The following is a 21,337-nucleotide window of genomic DNA, read 5'->3' on the forward strand; positions in this document are numbered from 1 at the left end:
TATTTTTTCAGTTTTATTGAGATATAATTGATTTGTAACATTTACTAGTTCAAAGTATAAAATATAATGACCCTGTAAATGTATGTATTTAATATATATATATTCTATCAATAAAAGTAACAGACATAAAGCTTAGAAGTCATTTTGGAAATAACTATCACCCAAAGATAATTAAGGCAGCAGATATCCTATAGAAGCTTTTTTGAATTTTCAAGGTGACAGGTTCAATCAGGCTCCTTGCCTTTTTAATAAAGTACACTCATTGTCTAGGATTATATTTTATCAAATCTAGTAGAACTTCTTTTTACTAAGCATGAACATTTATAATCAGAAAGAACATGTTCCTAACTAGGAAAATTTCCCTTTAGATATTTTCTGCCAAAATATTCCTTACTAAGGCAATCTGTTACGTTGTGCATAATCTTCAACTCTGCAGATGGTTGTATTCCTTAATATTGCCTGTCTATAATTTTAAGAAGTACTATGGTACACTTCAGGGACTGTATGTGCTATATAAATGGAAGGTGCTTTACAAACAACTTACTTTGGAGTTCTCCCAGAGGAAGTTATTAAGGTAATAATGCTATCAGAAGTAACAAACTACTCTGAATGTGAAATACTGATGGAATCTTTTGCCTAAAAATATTATATTTCCTCTCAGTGGCTTCTTTAACTACACAAGCTAGATAGATAGGTCCCATAATTTAAGAACTGAAAAATATTTGGATCTGATCATTAAAAGGCAGGTCACTGCTTACTTTGATGAGAACAATTTCAATAGAATAGTAAAAGATGGCCAGAGTACACCTAGTTGAGAAATCAACAGTATGAAAATGAAGGCAAAAAACAAAACAAAACAAAAAAAATACCAACTACTCTTTTGAGAGGTTTGGATAAAAAGAGCAGAGATCAAATAGTAACTAAAGAGGAACTCTCTAGTTTTAGTTTTTACTAGATTAGAGCAACCTGGAGGGGTTTCCTATCTGAGGGGAAGAAATCAACAGAAAAGGAGAAACACAAGATAGAACAGAGACTTATGAAAGGTGTTGCTGTGAGCAAAGGGTACACAAAGCAGGCAGTCACTGATGGTGAATGGGCGGCTCTGGAGAATAAGACTGTTACCTCACACTCAGACCCACGGGGAGAAAAGAAGGCTTTCATTCAGAGGATATTGAAAGAGTTTCCTAATGACCTTAATTATCTTGATGACCCAGGAGACAAGGCTGGTCACCGAGAATGAGCAGAATGGGAAAAAGAAGAGCATGTAAAGAACGCCAAAGGCTTATAATGGTTAAGGATGATAATGCAGCACATGACCAAAGAGAAGTTGAATGACAGTAACTGTTACACATGCACATACTGTATAGTATTTTGAAATGTAGTTTTAATCATTACTCTTAATACTAGCTGAGATACTTCTGCTTCTGGTCAAGGTGGAGTAGCAGAGACCAGATTAACCTCCTATCTGAAACAACCAAAAACAAAAACAAAAACAAAAACAAAAACAAAACAAACACCAAACTCACAACAGACAAAATATATAAAATAATGGTTTTTGAAACACCACACATTAAAAGATGTGTAATAAAAGACAGTGATCTCTTGAGGCATAGGAAATAAATGAGGTAAACCCTACAACCATCCCAGTGCCACTGAGGACTTACTAACAAGTCACAATAACTCAGTCTTCTAGCCCTACTCACAGGTGCTGCTTTCTACCAGAAGCTAAGGCAGGATGCCAAAGCCACAAGCTCCAAAAAAGCCCCCAGGATCCAATATAGAGTGGTCTGATCCAGTTTAGACGCTGTGCTAACCGTCCAGATGACCTCATCTAACTGTAATAAGAAAAAACACACCTAACAGCCCATGACAGATCCGACAGTGCCCATTTAGGGGAAGAAAAGAGATTATACCCTTGTTCGGAAGCCTCCTCCCTCATCCTGGAAAAATTCCTCTGTCAATTTGCTTGCCAGCCCCTAATTACCCTAACCCCATAAAACCTACTTGGAGAGAAGGTACCATTACAGCATGAACTCCCCTTCTCCATTCTATGGCCACTGAATAAATTATGTGCTTGCCATCAGTTACTGCTTTGTTAGTTGGCTATTTGGCAAAAGGTATTGAGTAGGGAAAGAACCTCCCACTTTGGTAACATCAGCTTATTTCCTACCAGGGGCTTCTAGCCTACGGCACTGGCAAGAGTAAGAGACTCCTCTACACCTTCTGTCCCCAAGACCAGGAAAACTGAAGCAGCTAGAGTTCATGGGACAGAACACCAGAGAGAAGAGAACTGCACATAAAGGATTAACCAGAGATCTGCAAATGGTCCACCTTGCGTACTGAGCAAAACAATACTCATCCTATGTGTGTGAAAAAAGTTCCAGAGTATGGGGGAAGAACCTATGCAGGATTAGTTAGAATATCCGTTACTCACGCAAGACTGCGAAGACTGCCTGTTCCTGAAAGCCAGGTTGGAAGACCTTATAATTCAGAGAATCTGGTAGAGTACTAAGGAAAGTATTGCCTCAGTAGTGGAAAATAATTAGCTCAAGACTAAACACTACTCAGGCTAATCTTAAAAGACTCAAAAAAAACCCAAGTTGTTTCTAAGTCATTTGACAGTATCTAACAAGAATATTTACAGGAGATAAAAGTGTCCAGTACCAGACATTGTAAAAATTTATGTCTTATAACCCCCCAAAATTATTAGACATGAAGAAAAGTCAGAAAAAAACTATCCATAAGAAAATTCAATCAGATCCAGAATTGACAGACATGACTGAATTAGTAGACAAAAACATTGCCTTTATAGCTGCACCTCCACTCAATATCTGTGTGATTTATTGGCATGAAGTTTACCTTATACAATTTCTACTAAAAATGTGCCAAATCAACTGGTAACAAACAATATTGGAAGGTGAAATTGGTTAAAGGTCTGAAAGTTTTCAAGTATGCTAAAGGCTATTTTCTTTCATCTATCCCTGTCATTGAGCAAGAATATTCAAAATAGAAACTAAATTTTTACTCTACAGAAAGAAAATACTGACTACAACAACTCCAAGATTTCAAAAAAAGGTTTTATTTATTCATTCATGAGAGACAGAGAAAGAAAGAGGCAGAGACATAGGCAGGAGAAGCAGGCTCCAAGCAGGGAGCCCAATGCAGCAGATCCCAGCACTCCAGAATCACGAAGGCAGATGCACCCAACTGCTGAGCCACCTGGGTGTCCCTCAAAAAAAGATTTTAAATGATAAAGTACATTTAAAAGAAAAGATTTATTTATTTGTTTATTCATTTATTTTTAAAGAGAGAGAGAGAGATAGAATGTGTGTGGGGGAAGGGACAGAGGGAGAGAGACTACTCAAGTTGACTCCCCGCTGGGCAGGAAGCTCCATGCAGGGCTTGATCTCACAACTCTGAGATCATGATCTGAGACAAAAATCAAGAGTTGAATAGACGCTTAACTGGCTGAGCCACTGAGGTGCCCCAAGTACACTTTTAATAAATGCTTAAAAACAGATACTTTGCAACAGCCATAAATGAGCTTTTCACATTAGTTTTCACATTAGCCTAAAAACTGAGTTTTTAATCAATTTTGTAATTATGCTTACATATTTTGTGGGTAAATTTACATTCTTGTATTTTATTTCTAGTATATTAGTACATGCATTCCATTAAATGCAATTGACTTATGATTTAAAAAGTTAAATATTAAAGAAAACTTCATGGTGATTATTGTTTTCATGAAAACCCATTACTTTCATACATGGTGTGAAAAACTATTGAAAGTCTATATTTACATAATATTGTATCTGAATATTTGAAAAACTACCTACTAAAATCATTCATAAATTTTAAATTTATTTTTTAATTTTATTTTTTATGAATTTTAAATTTCAAACACATCAATCTCAAAATGCTCATTTAGCGGGAAAACTGTTAAATACTAAATCAAAGGTATAGATATATAGATGCTTTTTCACTATTCCAACTCTTCCAGATGTTTGGAAAAATAGTAAAGTGGCATGCAGCTAAAATACTGTTTATAGATAAATTTGCAGTGTAAACAAATTACAAAAGGAAGGTTTAAGTCAATGATCTAAACTTAATCTTAATAAAATGAGCAAATCAAACCTAAAGCAAAGCAAATAAATAATAAACAATAAACACAAGAGCAGAAATCAGTGAAATTGAAAATAAAAAAGACAAAAATCAATGAAACCAAATGTTTTCTGAGAAGATAAATATAACTAATAAACCTCTACTTTTAATTATTAGGAAAAAAAGGAGAAACTAATGATATCAGGAATACAGAACATTAATCATATTCCACATACATTCAAAGGGTAATTAAGAAATCATTGCAAGCAACTTTATGCCAATAAATTAGAAAACTTCAATGAACTGGATAAATTCTTTGAAAGATATAAACCACCAACGCTTACCCAAGAAGAAATAATGGAATAATCCTTTATCTAAGAAAATAGTTGAATTTGTAGTTAAAATCTTCCCACCAAGAAAATTCCAAGCCCAGATGACTTCCTTGGTAAATTCTACCAAACATTTAAAGAGGATTAATGCCAATTTTACATCAACAGCTTGAGAAAGCTGAAGAGGATGTAATACTTTTCCACTTATTCTGTGGTGTTAGCATTACCCTGATACTCATAATGGAAAAAGACATTAAGAAACTAAAGATTAATATCTTATACACACATTCAAAAAACTTTACACTTATTTATCAGTTTGAAATCAACAACATATAAATAAGATAATATATCATGACCGTGTGGGATTTATCCAAGAATACAAGGTATTAACACATTAAAATAACTAAATCTATTTGATCATCTAAATGCATGCAGAAAAGCACTGTAAGAAAATTAACAGCAATATAAAAAAAAACTCAAAACTCTCAAAAAACTAGAAATGGAAGGTAACCTTCCTCAACCTGATTAATGGCATCACTGAAAAACCTGCTGTTAAGATATTAAAGGTGGACTACATGCTTTCTAAGATTGTAAACAAGGCAGAAACTACTTCAGTTCTACACTACTGCAAGTGCTAACCAAGGGGAAAAAATGAAAGGAAGCCAGAAAAGAAGTAAAACTGTCTTTATTTGTAAACTGTATGATTATCAACATAGAAAACATTAAGAAATCTCCAAAAACTACTACACTAATAAGTATGGGTAGCAAAGTCAAAGATATAAGGGATAGTACATGAAAGTCAATTTTATTTCTATATTCTAATAATGAACACTTGTAAAATTTTTAAAATACCATTTACAGTAGCACTGAAATATATGAAATAGTAATAAATTTAAGAAAAGAGCTGCTAGACCTGCACACTAAAAACTATATAGCACTGACATGAGACCAAGATCAATAGGAAGATATATACACTCACAGATTAAAGACTCAATATTGTTGAGATGTGAATTATCACAAATTGATCTGTAGATTCATCATATAATTCTTTTTTTTTTTAAGATTTTATTTATTTATTCATGTGAGACACAGAGAGAGGCAGAGACACAGGTAGAGGGAGAAGCAGGCTCCATGCAGGGAGCCCGACATGGAACTTGATCCCAGGTCTCCAAGATCACACCCTGAAGCTGAAGATAGATGCTCAACCACTGAGCCACCCAGGCGTCCCTAAATACCAGTTTTCATGCACTTTTATCTCCATATCATAAGGTGTTTTGAGAAGTAATAATTTTCCCACTGTTCTAAGCTATCACACTATTCTTGAACAGATGTTGGTTATGTTTTAAAATATATCTGTTCGATAGCAAAATACTCATGACCACGTGTTTTCAAACTTGAAACATTTTCCTTTTGCAAAATGAAAATAAGTTTTCCCATTAGATAACCAGCGAAAGTCTATATGGAAAAAATATTTTCATAGGTACCCTCTATGCTACAAAAGGCACTGCAAAGATTCTACCCTTTTATGATCATCACTCAGTTATTTACTCATGAATGACACAGAGAGCGGCAGAGACACAGGCAGAGGGAGAAGCAGGCTCCATGCACCGGGAGCCCGATGTGGGATTCGATCCCAGGTCTCCAGGATCGCGCCCTGGGCCACAGGCAGGCGCCAAACCGCTGCACCACCCAGGGATCCCTACAAATGACTTCTATGTGAACAACTGCAGTAGTTTTATTTGTGATAATCCAGTTGTCTCCCATCTGGGGAATGGATAAACAAACTGTTGTATAATCTATACAAGGGAATATGATCAGCAATAAAAAGAGACCATTGGTAAATGCAACAACATGGATGAATCTTGCAGTAATTATGCTGATATGAAAGAACACAGCCGGGATCCCTGGGTGGCGCAGCGGTTTGGCGCCTGCCTTTGGCCCAGGGCGTGATCCTGGAGACCCGGGATCGAATCCCACATCAGGCTCCCGGTGCATGGAGCCTGCTTCTCCCTCTGCCTGTGTCTCTGCCTCTCTCTCTCTCTGTGACTATCATAAATAAAAAAAAAAAAAAAAAAAAAAAAAAAAAGAAAGAACACAGCCTGTGTGACACCAGTTTTACAAAAAGCTAGGGAAAGCTTACACTGACAGCAGATCATTACCTGCCAGGAACCAAGAGCTGGGAGGAGGTGATTACAAAAGCACCTGTGGGAAATGTGGGGAGTGACAGAAATGTTTTCTATCTTCATTGTGGTGGTAGGTAAAAGGATAAAAATGACTGTTAAAACTCATGGAATTTTCTGCTTATAATTGGTGAATTTTACTGTATATAAGTTGTATCTCAAAAAGCTGACCAAAATAGATACCTATGCAGGGAGATGCACAACATTCTCAGAGTAGTGCAATCTGTAGAAGTAAATGGAGTGAATCAGTCCTAAATCCACCCTCTGCTTAGGCTCTATTTGGCCACACCAATGAAGACATCCTCTATGGTCACTGCCTGGCTGCATACTTCCTTAGAAATAGCAGTAGGGAGGCAGGGGCACCTGGATGGCTCAGTCACTGAAGTGTCTGACTCTTGATTTTAGTTCAGGTCTTCACCTATGTGTTATAAGATCAAGCCCTACTCCAGGCTTATGCCTGTAAGATCGAGCTCTGCATGGGGCTCCACACTAGGTGTAGAGCCTCCTTAAGATTCTCTCTCTCCTCTCTCTGCCGCCGCTCCCTCCCTTTCTCTCTTAAAAAGAAAAAAATATAGTAGGGAGGCAGGTAGTATGGTTTATTCAACTCTGGATTGCCAGTGACTAAACAGTGTTTACATCTACTAGGTACTTTTGGTAACATTAGTAAATAAGAATTTATACACAAACTCCTAAAACTCTTTTACATTCACTGATTAGGCAGGCAGTACCATTATTTCATGACAAAAAAAAAAAAAAATTAACAAATTTTGGGGATCATGTTTGAATAAGCAACTTTTAATTCATGATGAAGGCATTTAATCTGTTCATCAAATCATCATTTTTAATAAGTAAACTATGAAGTCTTGTATTTTAATACCTTTTAGTTAGAAAGTAATTCTATTAAGCATCAACTAATTCTTCAGTATCAATTGCTTTACATCCTTTACATAGGAAAACTTCAGAGTTTCTCTATGTTTGAATTATGGAGAATTCACTCATTCTTCTAGAGAATTTTATTCCACAAGCCAATTATAAAAAACATAAAAATTAACTTATTGTTTATAAAACTGAATATATGGCTAACATAAAAAATGACAGCCAATGAGTTTTAAAAAGCTGTATTTTATAAATCAATAAAGCAAAATTTGACATTACATTTTAAGGCATTTGGAAAACCTTGAATGAAATTGCAAAATAAATAGCATACTTACAATCTGTAGCCATGCGAAATTGAGAAGAAAGTGCTTGAGTAACTGAATTCCAAAAAGTGTACAAAATTTCAGGTTGTCCATCCTATGACCCAAAATGAGGATGTATTCATTAATTATTAAAAATTGTAATGGATAAGAAAATATATTAAAAATTTATTAAAAATGCATTTAAGTGAACTTTTCTAAGATATCTAATTATCAAACAATGGTATTATTAAGTCACTGAATAGAAATATATAGATGACTTCAAACTCCTAACTATAGTAAACAAAATGACAGTTGCTAGAGGGGAGGTGGGTGGAGGGATGGGGCAATAGGGTGATGCAATGAGCACTGGGTGTTATATGCAACTAATGAATTACTGAACACTACATCTGAAAGTAACAATGTACTATATATGTGGGCTAACTGAATTTACATTTTAAAAAAAGAAATACATAGATGAATCAAATTATGTCTCATGTTCTCATGTTCAAGTAATCGGTTATCATGCTTCTCTGCTGTGTGAACTTGGGCAAGTTGTTTAATCATTCTGAGCCTCCTTCCATCTATAAAATGGTGATGATAACAGTACCTACATTTCACTGCAATATTATTTTGAGGATTAAAAATTTTACAAAAGTGTCCGGACAGTCCCTAATATATAATAAGCCCTCAGTGAATTTAGTTATTATTATATAATTATTACCATCTTCCTTACATATGCAGAAGATAATTGTGTGACCATAACAAAATGATGAACAAAGCAAGCTTAGATCCGGAATGAGCACCAGAGTATAATCCATCAATTACAAGAGAGAACTGCCTAAAGTATAAATACAGCTAAAAAAATGTTTAGATGTATTTATTTATTGAGACAGAGAGTGAGAGAATGAGCAGGGGAAGAGTAGAGGGGGAAAATCTGTCAAGCAGACTCCCTGCTGAGTGAGGAGCCTGACTTGGGGCTTGATCCCACGACCCATGAGATCATGACCTGAGCTGAAACCAAGAGTTAGGCACTTAATTGAGCCACCTGGGTGCCCCAGTTAAAAAAAAAGTTAAAAGTCACAGAAATTACTACTACTCAGAACAATACTTCATTCAACTTTGAATAAATGTTTTAGAAAGTAATTACTAAAAAGAGAAATATTAGTTCAAGTATCATTTATTAAAAGAAGATAAAATACTTTAATACTCTTAAAACCGATTCATACTTCTAGAAATTTTACCAAGTATTTTTAAGATATTTTTATATGTGTGGTATACAATATCAAATCGCTAATATTCTACTTTTGAAGGACAAAAATGACAATTCATATGCTTAGCCCTAATAACATTAATAAAATGTATCTAATATTTAAATATGTCATAAAAATGAAAAAGCTCTAATTGGTTTAGTTTTGTGCTTACAACAAATAAAATTCCAATTTTCTTTTTTTTAAATTCCAATTTTCAAGGTTATAAATGAAAAAATAAGTAATGAAAAGTACTGATATCTTACTTTTATACCCATACATACATACTTCTATTTTCATTATTTGTTTCTTTAATAAATTTTTTGCTTTGAATTCAACTGAGTATTGTATACCATAAAAAAAGGCAAATCAAATAATTGTTCACTTCTTACACATTGATCAGAAAATAGATTCAGAGTCTCAAGATTCTATGTAATAAGTATACTGGATATCATGTACCTTAAAGGAAATGTTTTTACATTAAAAAAAACTTTAAAAAAATATTAACAGAATGAAGGACAAAACACGTGACCTTCTCAATTGATGTGTATTAGTAAGCATCTGACAAAATCCAACATGTTTTCATGATAAAATCACTCAAAAAGCTAAGAACAGAAATCATCTCAACATAATAAAGGCCATATATAAAAAGCCCAGCAAGTACAGCCAAATGGTGAAAAACTGAAAGCTTTTTCCTCTAGATAAAGAAAATCTGATGACTAATTCTACGCACACATACTTGGGTCAGTCTTAAGAATACAAACACAAAATTCTCAGACATGAACGCAAATTGATTTCAACAGGATATTGAAACAATTATTTGAATTATCTAAACAAATAGGATTTATGTCCACAATATAAGTATTATTTTTGTCTCCAATAAGGAAATCCACAGAATAATTTAGCTAAGTGAATTCAAGGCAATTAATAACCTTTAATAAAATACTTAATACCCAAACCTCATATTTAAAAAAAATTCATAGAAAATGATGCACAAAGTGTTAATTAAAAAACCACAAAATTTAGGACTGCCTGGCTGGTTCAATGAGTAGAGCATGCGACTCCTGACCTTGGGGTTGTAAGTTTGAGCCCCATGTTGCATACAGAGATTATTTTTAAAAATAAAATCTTAAAAAAAAATAAAAACACAAAATTTACTATCTTAACTCTCTTTATGCATACAATAGTGTTAACTCTATGTAGCTTATTGTACAACAGACCTGTAGAAATTTTTCATCTTGCAAAACTGAAATGCTATACTTATTGAACTCTTTTCTTTCTCCAACCACCCATCCTACCAACCACCTATTTATCTACTTTCATTTTCTAAGAGTGTAACTACTTTGGTATACCTCATGTAAGTGGGATATTTTTTTTTTTTTGAATGGTTTATTTATCCCAATGCCCTCAAGTTTCACCCATATTGTAGCATGCAACAGGATTTCCTTTTTTTAAGGCTGAATAATATTCTTTGGTGTGTGATACTCTCTTTATCCATTCATCCATCAATGGACACTAAGACTGTGTCTGTCTCTTGGCTATTATGAATAATGGTGCAATGAAACACAGGTGAGTAGATATCTCTTCCACATCCTGTTTTCAATTCTTTTGGATATATATCACCAGGAGTGACATTGCTGGATCATATGGTAATTCCATTTTTCAATTTCTAAGGAACTTCTCATACTATTTTCCTCAACAGCTGTGCCATTTACATTCTCATCAACAATACACTGAAGTACCAGTGTTTCCTTATCCTCACCAATACACTGTTCTCTGATGAATGCAAGGTGATATCTTATTATTTCGATTTGCATTTCCTGATGATGAGCGATGCTGGGCATCTTTTCATAAGCCTGTTGACTATTTCTATCCTATCTTTGGAGAAATGTCTACTCAAGTCCTTTTTTAGACATTTTTAAAACGCAGTTTTATTTTTGCTGTTGTTGAGGGAATTCTTTACATATTCTGGACATCAATTCTTATCTGACCTATGGCTTACAATTACTCTGTATGTTGCATTTTCATTTCGTTGATTATTTCCTTTGTCACACAGAAGTTCTGAAGTTTAATGTGGTCCCTTTGGTCTATTTTTGCTTTTGTTGCCTGTGATTTGGGTGTCATGAAATCACTACCAAATCCAATTTCCTGAAGACTTCTCCTTATGGTTTCTTTCAGGAGTTTTATAACTTTAGGTTTTACACTTAAGACTTTAAATCATTTTCAATTAATTTTTGTATATGGTGTAACGTAAGGGTCCCTTTATCTCTTTTGTACAAGGATACCCAGTTTTTCACAGCATCATTTGTTGAAGAGATTGGTGACATATAATTTGTGTGACCTTCTTTATTCTATCTAGCATCTTTTATCTGAAGTTAATACTGCCACTGTTTCATTTGAGAAATGTTTGTCACTCCATTTATTTTTACTCTATATTGTTTGCTTTTGATGTGATTCATAAATAATGATTTTATTTTTAAATGCAATTTTTGTCTTTTAATAAGAAATTACAAACCAAATATGTTTACCTAATATGTTGTTCTTGCTTTTATCATTTCATTTTACGCTTCTTTGCATTTCCTTGGTTTTCTGTTTTTGTTCTGTGGATTATTTGCATTTGTTTTTATCTCCCCTAGAGGTTTTTTTTTCTTGTATTTCTTTCAGATGTGTCATTATTCCTACAATTAACCATAGATTCCTTTGAGGTAAATCATCTTTTATAACTCCATAGAACTACTGAAACAGATTTCTAGAAAAGGCAGAAATTCTTTAGGGCTTTAGAGAAATTGCCAAAATAAACAAGAAAATTTCTAATTCCTTGACATATCCTATTGAAAGAAAATATTGAGTCCCAAATAATTGGCTACTTCTTTGTTCTTAGTGACTCTGAGTCACTCAAAACTTGAAATCCATAGTTAACTTTTAACTCAGAGAACCCAGACAAACTTTGGCCAAGACATTGACATTTTTTGAATGTGCATTATGTAATAGGTATTATGGGATGTTATCTCATTTAAACCTTAAAACAACCCCTAAAATGTAAACTCCAGGTCAGCAGAAGCACCATTTTTGTCTGTTTTACCACTGCAATTTCAGCAATGAGAACATGACCCAGACATAACAGACACATAATAAATATTTATTGGGTGAATGAAAAATCTCAAAAGAAGGCATTCTTAGTCCCTTTCTAGAAAGAAAATAGGAGCTCAAAAAGATAAGATGACCTACTTAGAATTAAATAGAAAGTAGTAGAACTGAGATTCGATCTCAGTTCTGTTTGATATATTAAAAGTGTTATTCCTGGGCAGCCCAGGTGGCTGTTTAGCGCCACCTGCAGCCCGGGGTGTGATCCTGGAGACCTGGGATAGAGTCCCACGTTGGGTTCCCTGCACGGAGCCTGCTTCTCCCTCTGCCTGCGTCTCTGCCTCTCTCTCTTTCTCTGTGTCTCTATGAATAAATAAAATCTTTAAAAAAAATAAATAAAAGTGTTATTCCTCCTTGACTTACAAAGACTTTATGACTTGATTTTCTCAGCCTATATTTCCTGTTTCATACCACTGAGGTCAAAGATTCAACCATATTCAAATCCTTTCAGGTTCTTGAAGGTTCTTTCATAGTCTTAGTTTTAGCAGCTTTTAAAAACCTGCACCTTCTTCACAGTTCAGTTTAGGTGCCTCCTCTCTTGGTTCCCCTAGGTTTGACACACTCTGTTATATACTTCTCTAGCATCCCATATTCCCCATCATATTGATATTTTCCTGTGTGAGTAAAAGAAAGAGTAGTGGTTAAGAAGAGAAACTCTGGAGCCAGACCCTATCACTGACTAACTGTGACTGTGGGTAAGTTAATATCTCTATTCTTCAGTATCCTCGTCTATGAAATGGAAACCCATTCGTCCATCCATCGGGAAGATTCAATGGGTTAATTCCGACAAAGTGCTTAAAATGGTACCTGTCAGAATAAGTACAGAATATTTGTCAACACTGCTAATATTCTTTGTAGTATAAAATCAAACAAAATAACTAATATGTCTCACTGTATCTCCCAGTGACTACCACATAGTACTACCTACTATTGTTGTGATGGCCATTTCTATGGGTCAATTTAATTGCCTACTGGGTGCCCCCGGTATTTAGTCTTCACACTTTTGGTGTGTTTGTTAGGGGGGTTATAGATGAGTTTAACAGCTGAATGGGTAGAACGAGAGAAGCAGAATGCCCTCTCTAATGTGGGTGGGTCTTACCCAATCAGTTGAAGGCCTAAAAGATATTTTTTTTTAAAAGGTTAAGAGAGAATTCTTTGTGCTTGACTTTTTCAAGCTGGAATATCAGGGTTTTTGTTTTTTGTTTATTTTTTCCTCCTGCTTTATGACTCAAACTGAAAGAGCAGCTCTTCCTGGGTCTTCAGCCTGGAGACTCTTGGGCCAGAACTATATACTATTGGCTCTCCTGGGTCTCAAGCCTTTGGTTTCAGAGTGGAACTACACTGTCAATTCTCCTGGGTTTCCATCCTACTGATTGAGATGTTGGGACTTATCAGCCTCCAAAATCTGAGTCAATTCTTTAAATCTTCCCCTCTCTCTCTCTCTCTTTTTCTATATATATATATATATATATATATATATATATATATATAATCTTTCTATATATATATAATATATAATTGTCATACTAAGAACTAGAGTCAGTTATCAAAGAGGTACACTAAAAAGGATACACAGTTGTTGGAATAAGAAAGGACATGCAAAGTGCTTCAGAAAGATAAAAAAAAGATGAGGTAGATTCAGATGGAAAAAATGTGGAAGATAATAATGAAAATGTAGATTTGGGGGTAAGACAGTACAACAAAGAGTTTTTATATATGTATATATGCTTCTGTATAGGTATATGATGTGCATACACACATATTATATAATTCTTCCAAAATATAAAAATATATTAATTTTATTTATCAAATAATTATCAAAAATTTTATTGTCAAAGCCACAATATGTTACAAATAGAACCACCTGCAAAAAATAGGAAAATATACAGATATATAAAAAAATAATTTTACCTACACTTTCAAATCAAATTAGTATGTCACATAATTGCTACTAAGTATGTTGAAACAAAATTCTACTAGATTTTAATAATTCAACAAGATTTCAACTGGAAGGATATTTGATATTCATCTATTTATAACCTACATCCAATACTGTCTTACTTTGGACTGCTGTAATCAAAATGCCATAAATTTGATGACTTAAAAATAACACAAATATTTTTCTCACAGTTTGAGAGGCAGAAGTCCAAGATCAAAGTCCTGGCAGATTTACTGTCTAGTAAGGACCTTGTTCCTTACAGAGGGCTGTTTACACTATAACTTCATATGGTAGAAGAGAGGAGCTAGCTCTCTGGGATCTCTTTATTGTGAAGCCTCTACCTTCATGACCTAATCACACTTCCTAAAGGCCTCACACATTGGGGGTTAGGATTTCAATGTACGAATTTTATGGGGACAGAAACACTCAGACCACAGCACTTTCACTTTCATTTTAGTTCAGTGCAATCATGTTATCAGATAATTTTTGGGAAATGTTTGCAACTTAAAAAAACCCTTGGCTTGTTTCTCAGTTAGAAGTATAAAAATAAAATATACAGGAATTCTAAAACATTTATGTTAGATGAATATGTTATTTTAGAACAGCACTTTGGCTGCTTTTGTCACTAATTTTGACCTGATTAAATATACAGAGAGAAACTTAGAATAACATCTGGATAAAAGTGATTTTAAAGCAGATATTATCCAGTTTATCTTTATAACATGGCAACTACCATGGGTTTTCTTGATAAAATGTACTTGATTGTACCTTATTGCACACAGTAATAAGGCCCAAACCTTCAAGTAAACATTCTTGCATTCAGGTGTGGTGAAAGGGTATGGGCTCTGAAATAAAATAGCCTTGACTTATACCCAAGGTCTGCAATATACTAGCTCTGTAACCTTGGGCAGGTCCTTTATCTTTCTGAGCTTGTAAGCTATGTAAACAATAGGGATAATAATAATTTATAGAATTTATTATTAAGAAGAGTCAGGATATCTTGAGCTAGATTCCAAGGAAGACTGTAATTTACCATACAGATGGGAAGAAGAGATGAGGAGAGAAAATTCCAGACAGAGGGATGAATAGAGCCTAAAGATGTAAAAAGTATTTTCTTTCTGTTTTTTTAAATATATTTTTTTTATTTTTAAGTAACCTCTATCTACACCCAACCTGGGGCTCAAACTCACAATCTTGAGATCAGGAGTCACATGTTCTACCAACTGAGCTAGCCAGCTGCCCAGTGAAAAGCATCTTCTCCTCTCTGAATGTACAGTGAGCATTCAGAAAAAGACAAGAACCAAATCCAGAAGTATCTTAATTCATCATGTAGATACCAGTGAAATATTTAAGGATTTTAATGGGAGAATACCATGATTAAACTTGTATTTTAGGTAAATCACTCTGGTAATAATGCAGAAGATGAACAATATGTGGGGTGGTGGTGAGCCTGCAGGTAAGATCAGTTATAAATTTGCTGGAAAAAAAAATGTAGGCTTACTATATCAGCAGGAAAACAGATAGGACTTGATGAGCAATTAAAAATATTTATGAAGGGCTAGGACTAAATATATCTGTATAGGACTAAGAAGTTGGGAGACTGATCAACCAAAATGGAATTTTAGACAGGGCAGCAGGTAGGTAGAGAAAGATTAACTCATTTAGACTTATGCTTCTAGAATCTATGAAGCATCCAAGTGAAGATGATCTAAGCTGGTAAATATGAATCTCTTGCTTAAGAACAAGATGGAAGCTGAAAAAATAGATTTAGGTGTTATTAGCATTTGGGGGTTGTAGCAATTGTTAGTTAGCATGTGTGAGCTTTTCTGATTGCATGTAGCATGAGAAGGAAAAAATGTTGAGGATGGGACCCAGAAGAAAAACATTATTTAAAGGTTGGAAGAGGAAATAATTCAGAGTAGAGAGAAAGGAGTAGGTGTAGACAGTTACAAAAAAAAAAAAAAAATTGGTCATAAGTTAGTAACTGCTGAAGCTGGATGATAACACTATTGATCACTCTCCTGTACTCGGCTCTCTACTTTGTGTAGGCCTGAAATTTTACAAATAAATTATTTTAAAAGGTAGGTAGAGGAAGAAGAGTCAATGAAGGATTCTGAAGAGAAGTAATACCTATGAAGGAGAAAAACATTAAGCTGAAGCAGCAGTTATTGCCTCAAAAGAGTGAAATAAGAGATGGTTATAGAAGTGAGAAGAATGATTTAGCAGTTGGGTCATCAGAATGAATTTAACAAGAACTGTTTCAAAGCAGTAGAAGCTTGATTTCAGTGGCTTGGAGCAAAACAGAAATAAGAAAGTAGATACACAAGTAGCTAACTAAAACTGGGGCATGAAAGGAAAAAATACTTAGGTGGAGATAGAGGACCAAGGATTTTATTTTAATTTTGGTTTTAAACAGTAGACCCTTGAGAGGAAGTAGCCAGGGAAGGATGGTATTGGAGAAAGCAGAGAACGTTCTAGAAGAGGGTTAAGATGTAGAATATAAAACAAAAGTAGAGGGATAAGTCTGCCGTGGGGGGGTGGGTGGGAGGATAAGATCTATCTCTGAGAGGAAATGAGAGGATCTCCTTCTCTAAGGATCAGTTTAGATAAAGAGTTGATAAATTACTGTGCTTATTATTATTAGTAAGAGAAGGTCAGAGGGAAGCAGAGGGAGTTAAGATCAAAAAAGAAGAGAAAGTAAAAGACTGAGCAAAATTCTGTGCCAGAGATCTCTTTGGAGAGATCATGTTGTAAATAAGAAAGCCTGCAGACTTGATCAAAGAAACCAAATATATATGAATTTTAAAGTAGCTCTTAATTATCTTCTGGATTCAAAGGAGAGGAATCCTGGTGAAGCAAAGAGAAGGCAATGAAAAATTCTTTCACTGGAAAATAGCCTTCTGGGAGAAACATTTTGTTGTGTCAATTATAATGCAGACACAAATTCAATAGAGACTTCAAGATGAACACTACAGAGCAAAATGAGAAAGTCTATACAAAACAATTTTAGCTGAAGTCAAAATACTGGCTTTTATATGTACATTATTCAAAGAAAAAGAATAATACTTTTGGTACATTCTACTTTTTGTTTTTAAAAATGGGGGATTCGATTAAAGTGGTAGTGGGAGGTAGTGAAAAGTAGATTTCAGATACCTTTTGAAGGTAGGACTTGATATAAAATGTATACAGTTAAACAGAAAAACTATATATAACGTATTAACAGATTATCTCTGGGTGATACGATTAAATATGACTTTTTTCCATTCATTTTAATTTGGGGGGGAGGTAATTGGATAATCTTTCTTTAAAAGATTTTTTTTTTAAGATTTTATTTATTTGACAGAGAGAGAGAGAGAGAGAGAGCATAAGCAGGGGAGCAGTAGAGGGAGAGGGAGGAGGAGGCTCCCCACTGAGCAGGGAGCCCAACATGCAGCTCCATTCCAGGATCTTGGGATCTGACTTGAGCCAAAGGCAGATGCTTAACCAACTGAGCCACACAGGCACCCCTATATAATTTATTTATAAACAGCATAAATTTTTGATGTAAAATATACAATGCTGAAATAAATATGGCAAAAAAGTAAAGTTCTTCAAACTCAAATCCCACACTCTTCCTTTGAGAAGAGGAACTCGGTACTTCGGTTAAACTACAGTACTTTTACATGGGTTTACAAGGTTTTAAAGTCCTTTCTACATAGTTTTTTGTGTTGCTCAATTTTTTTTCATTATTGCCCTTAAAAGAGAAAAAGCTAAATTAATTGCATACAAATATATAACACATATATTATGTTTATAGAATTATGATGTACTTAATTTAAATTTAATGTAGTTTCTTGCTAATAACAGAAATTAAATTAGTAAGAAATAAGATTTTGTAGGGCAGGGTTGAGCTTTAGAGGCCACAAACCATATATATATAATATCTAAGATTTTTTATGTCTCTTTACTCCTTACAAAACAAAACAAAACAAAACAAAACAAGAGAACTATTTCTCCCTCTTAGAGCCAGTATTGCCCTCATTGAGAATGCATGATTTACTAGTATTTCAAATTTCAAACTAGATTTAGTACAAGCCATACACGCCTTAAACCCAGTGCCTCAGCTTCCCTTGCCATATTCTCTTTGGTTTCATTCTCCTCCTGGGACACTCCTTGTTGCTTCCTCTGCTGCAGTGTTTCATAAACTCACCCAATGGAAAATATTTGTTGATAGCCACTCTAAAATATATTTACTTATTTGTTTAAAATTATACAAGTACTAGTATGTTAAGATACATATAATATGAAATATATAAAATAATTTAAAGGATAAGACTTTTTAAATGTATAGGTAGAAGTTATAACTATCTTTTTCCAAGCCAAACTGCATACACCACTTTGGAAAAGATGGTTTTATATGAATTTTATAAGTTGCATTTTCTTTGGACTCTATTTAGGTACATTTCTTTTCTCTATATAGCCGATTTCATCCATTGTCATGGCTTTGGTTGCCATCTATGAGTTCATGTCTCTGGTCTAGGCCTCTCTTCTGAGCTTTAGTTCCACATATTAAAATGCTTAACTGTCATCTTCACGTAGAAGTCACATAAACAAATACCTTAATACAGAGCTCATCATCTTTCCTTTCTTTTTATTTTTCATGTAGGCTCCACATCAAGCATGGAGCCCAATGTGGGACTTGAATTCATGACCTTGAGATCAAGATCTGAGCTGAGATCAAGAGTTGGACACTTAACCAACTGAGCCACTCAGGTGCCCCTCATCATCTTTCCTCTTAAATATGTTTCTCAGTTTATGCTCCCAAATGAAATTGCTACTATCTCCCAGAACTTTTGTCAAACTAGAACCCTTGGTGTCATCTTGATACCTTTTCCCCCATCTCACTATTTCTAATCCATTACTAAGCGGTATCAGTTTTATCTTCTAAGTAATCCTCAAATCAGTCCATTTCTGTCCATTTTCACTGTCATCAATGTTAATCATTGTAATAAGCCAGGTCAGTTCCCCACAAAACTCTATGTTGAAGTCCTAAGCTTCCTATACCTGAGAATGTGACCATACTGGGAGGTACAGTCTTTAAAGGATTAAGTTAAAATGGGATCATGAGGATGGACCCTAATCGAATACCACCGGTATTCTTACTGAACACAAACACATACGAAAGGAAGATGATATGAAGACACAGGAAGAGGACAGCCATTAACAAGCCAAAAAGAGGGGACTGGAACAAAAAGAGATCCTTCCCCAGTGGGACTCAGACTGAACCAAATGCCAAACACCCTGACTTTAGACTTCCAGCCTCCAGGTATGAGAAAATAATTTTTTGTTGTTGTTACGACACTCAGTTTGTGGAACTTTGTTACAGCAGCCCTAGGAAACTAATGCAACCTTCATTATTATCTCTTTCTGAATTCCTGCAACAGGCCGCCTTTCTCTAGAGTTGGCGCCCTCCAATCTATACCCCCACAGTGTAATTAACATTAAAACCTATAAATATGAATCATGTCACTTGTGTTTATGTAAAAGTTCAAAATACGTAAAATAGTACATGGCCTCTTCTAGGCACTCTGGCCACATTACGAATGCTCTTCCCCTTCCAGCTGCACTGGACTTTTATCAGTCTCTGAAAAGGATGTGTTCTATCCTTTTTGCATACTTCTCCCTTTCACCAAGCCAACTTATTATTAACATCTAAGTTTTTAAAATTCATTTAATGAGGTTACATCACCCATTTTCATAGAACCCTGAAAATTTTTGTAAGCTACCATAATTATAAACCATCATATATACACAATTGTTTGCTTAATGCTTATTTCCCCAATTAGTGCCTGTTTCTATTCCGTTCATTTTGATATCTCCAATCTCTATCACAGTGTCTGGAATATGGAATATGGTAGGCATTCAATGACAATTTAATAAAGGACTTAGACATACTCCATTTTCCTAATATTCTGAAATATTTTACTACAATTTTAACAAAAAGTAATCATTTGCTTATAAATATATGCTGTGTAGATAAAACTACTTAAAGAGCTACTAAACTTTTCCATTTCGCTTCTTCTTTACTTTGAGGAAATGATGAGATTCCATAAAAGATATATAGCTTCCTATAGTTAAAAGATTCTTCCCAATGTGAAAATTCATTTTTATGGAAATATAATCTAAAATAAATATAGTAACAACTGAAACTTTTCATATATAAAATAAGCCAGACTCTACCAAAAATAATTTCATTAGATCTTTTAAAATCACATATCTTTAAAAGTTTTATTATAGTCTTAAGTTTGATGTATATTATGTCTTAGGTAAATTATATAGTTAGAAAAAAATATATTTTACTATGGGCTTTAGTTGTGGTGTTATTTATTTATTCTCCCATCCCCCAGAATAAAGAAATGCCTGAATTCTTTTACAATCACTTAAATTAGTACCAATATGACTAAGAATATCCAAACATTCATATTCATTATTCACTTTTTCTCACATACAGATATGTACATATACACAAAAGCATGCATCTTGACATATGCTTAAACACTGATTCATGTTGAAATGCAGATCTTTAAAGATCTTTAGTTTCTGTTGTTAAATTAAGGAGAGACATAAATTAAGCTGAAATAATATAATGCTTGCCTTAAAATATCAAATTAACATGCATGGCTAAATCCTCTCTAGTCAACGGAATTAGCATGATAGCTAATGTACTATGTGAAATTACTTTTGAAGTAATCTAGCTTGTATTTTCCATTTTTCCCATCTTTGTATCAACCAAACAGTAAGGCAAATAGTTGCCTACTGTTTCTTTCTTCAAAAAGGAGAAAAGCAAGAACAGAAAAACTCAGGTCAATATGTTATTCTAAAAAACCAAGAGATTCAGGGTCACTGGATGGTGTAATAGTAAGACCCATCTCTTCTTATTCACAAAAACAGACTTAACAACAGTTAAGGTTGGACATAACAGTTGTGGTCCAAACCCCTTTACCAGAACTCCAGAAACCAGTGAAGAGTCACAGTACCCCACACAAGCTCAAAGTCAAGAAGAGAAGCATTGAAAGGGTAAGAAAAGCCATTTCATTTCAATCATGTCAGCTCCTCTCTCAAGCTAGCTCAGAACTGGGAGGAAAATTCTGACTTGCAGCTTCTCCCTTGAGAGGGAAAGAGAAAACTGAAATGTACATGGCCATGTATGTACAACACCCTAAAGAGTGCATTTAAAAAA

The 21,337-nt window shown here is 34.3% G+C and overlaps 1 protein-coding gene across 2 annotated transcripts in view; it reads right to left on the reverse strand.

Moving 5' to 3' along the window:
• COG5 (component of oligomeric golgi complex 5) overlaps positions 1-21,337 on the reverse strand; it is a 298,194-nt gene that overhangs the window by 82,812 nt on the left and 194,045 nt on the right. For both annotated transcript variants that reach the window (XM_072791548.1, XM_072791549.1), the window contains one exon: positions 7,822-7,903. In XM_072791548.1, the coding sequence (XP_072647649.1) occupies positions 7,822-7,903 (82 nt within the window). The remainder of the gene's footprint in view (positions 1-7,821; positions 7,904-21,337) is intronic.

The sequence above is a fragment of the Canis lupus genome, chromosome 21 (assembly GCF_048164855.1).
Source record: "Canis lupus baileyi chromosome 21, mCanLup2.hap1, whole genome shotgun sequence".
Taxonomy (NCBI): Eukaryota; Metazoa; Chordata; class Mammalia; order Carnivora; family Canidae; genus Canis; species Canis lupus.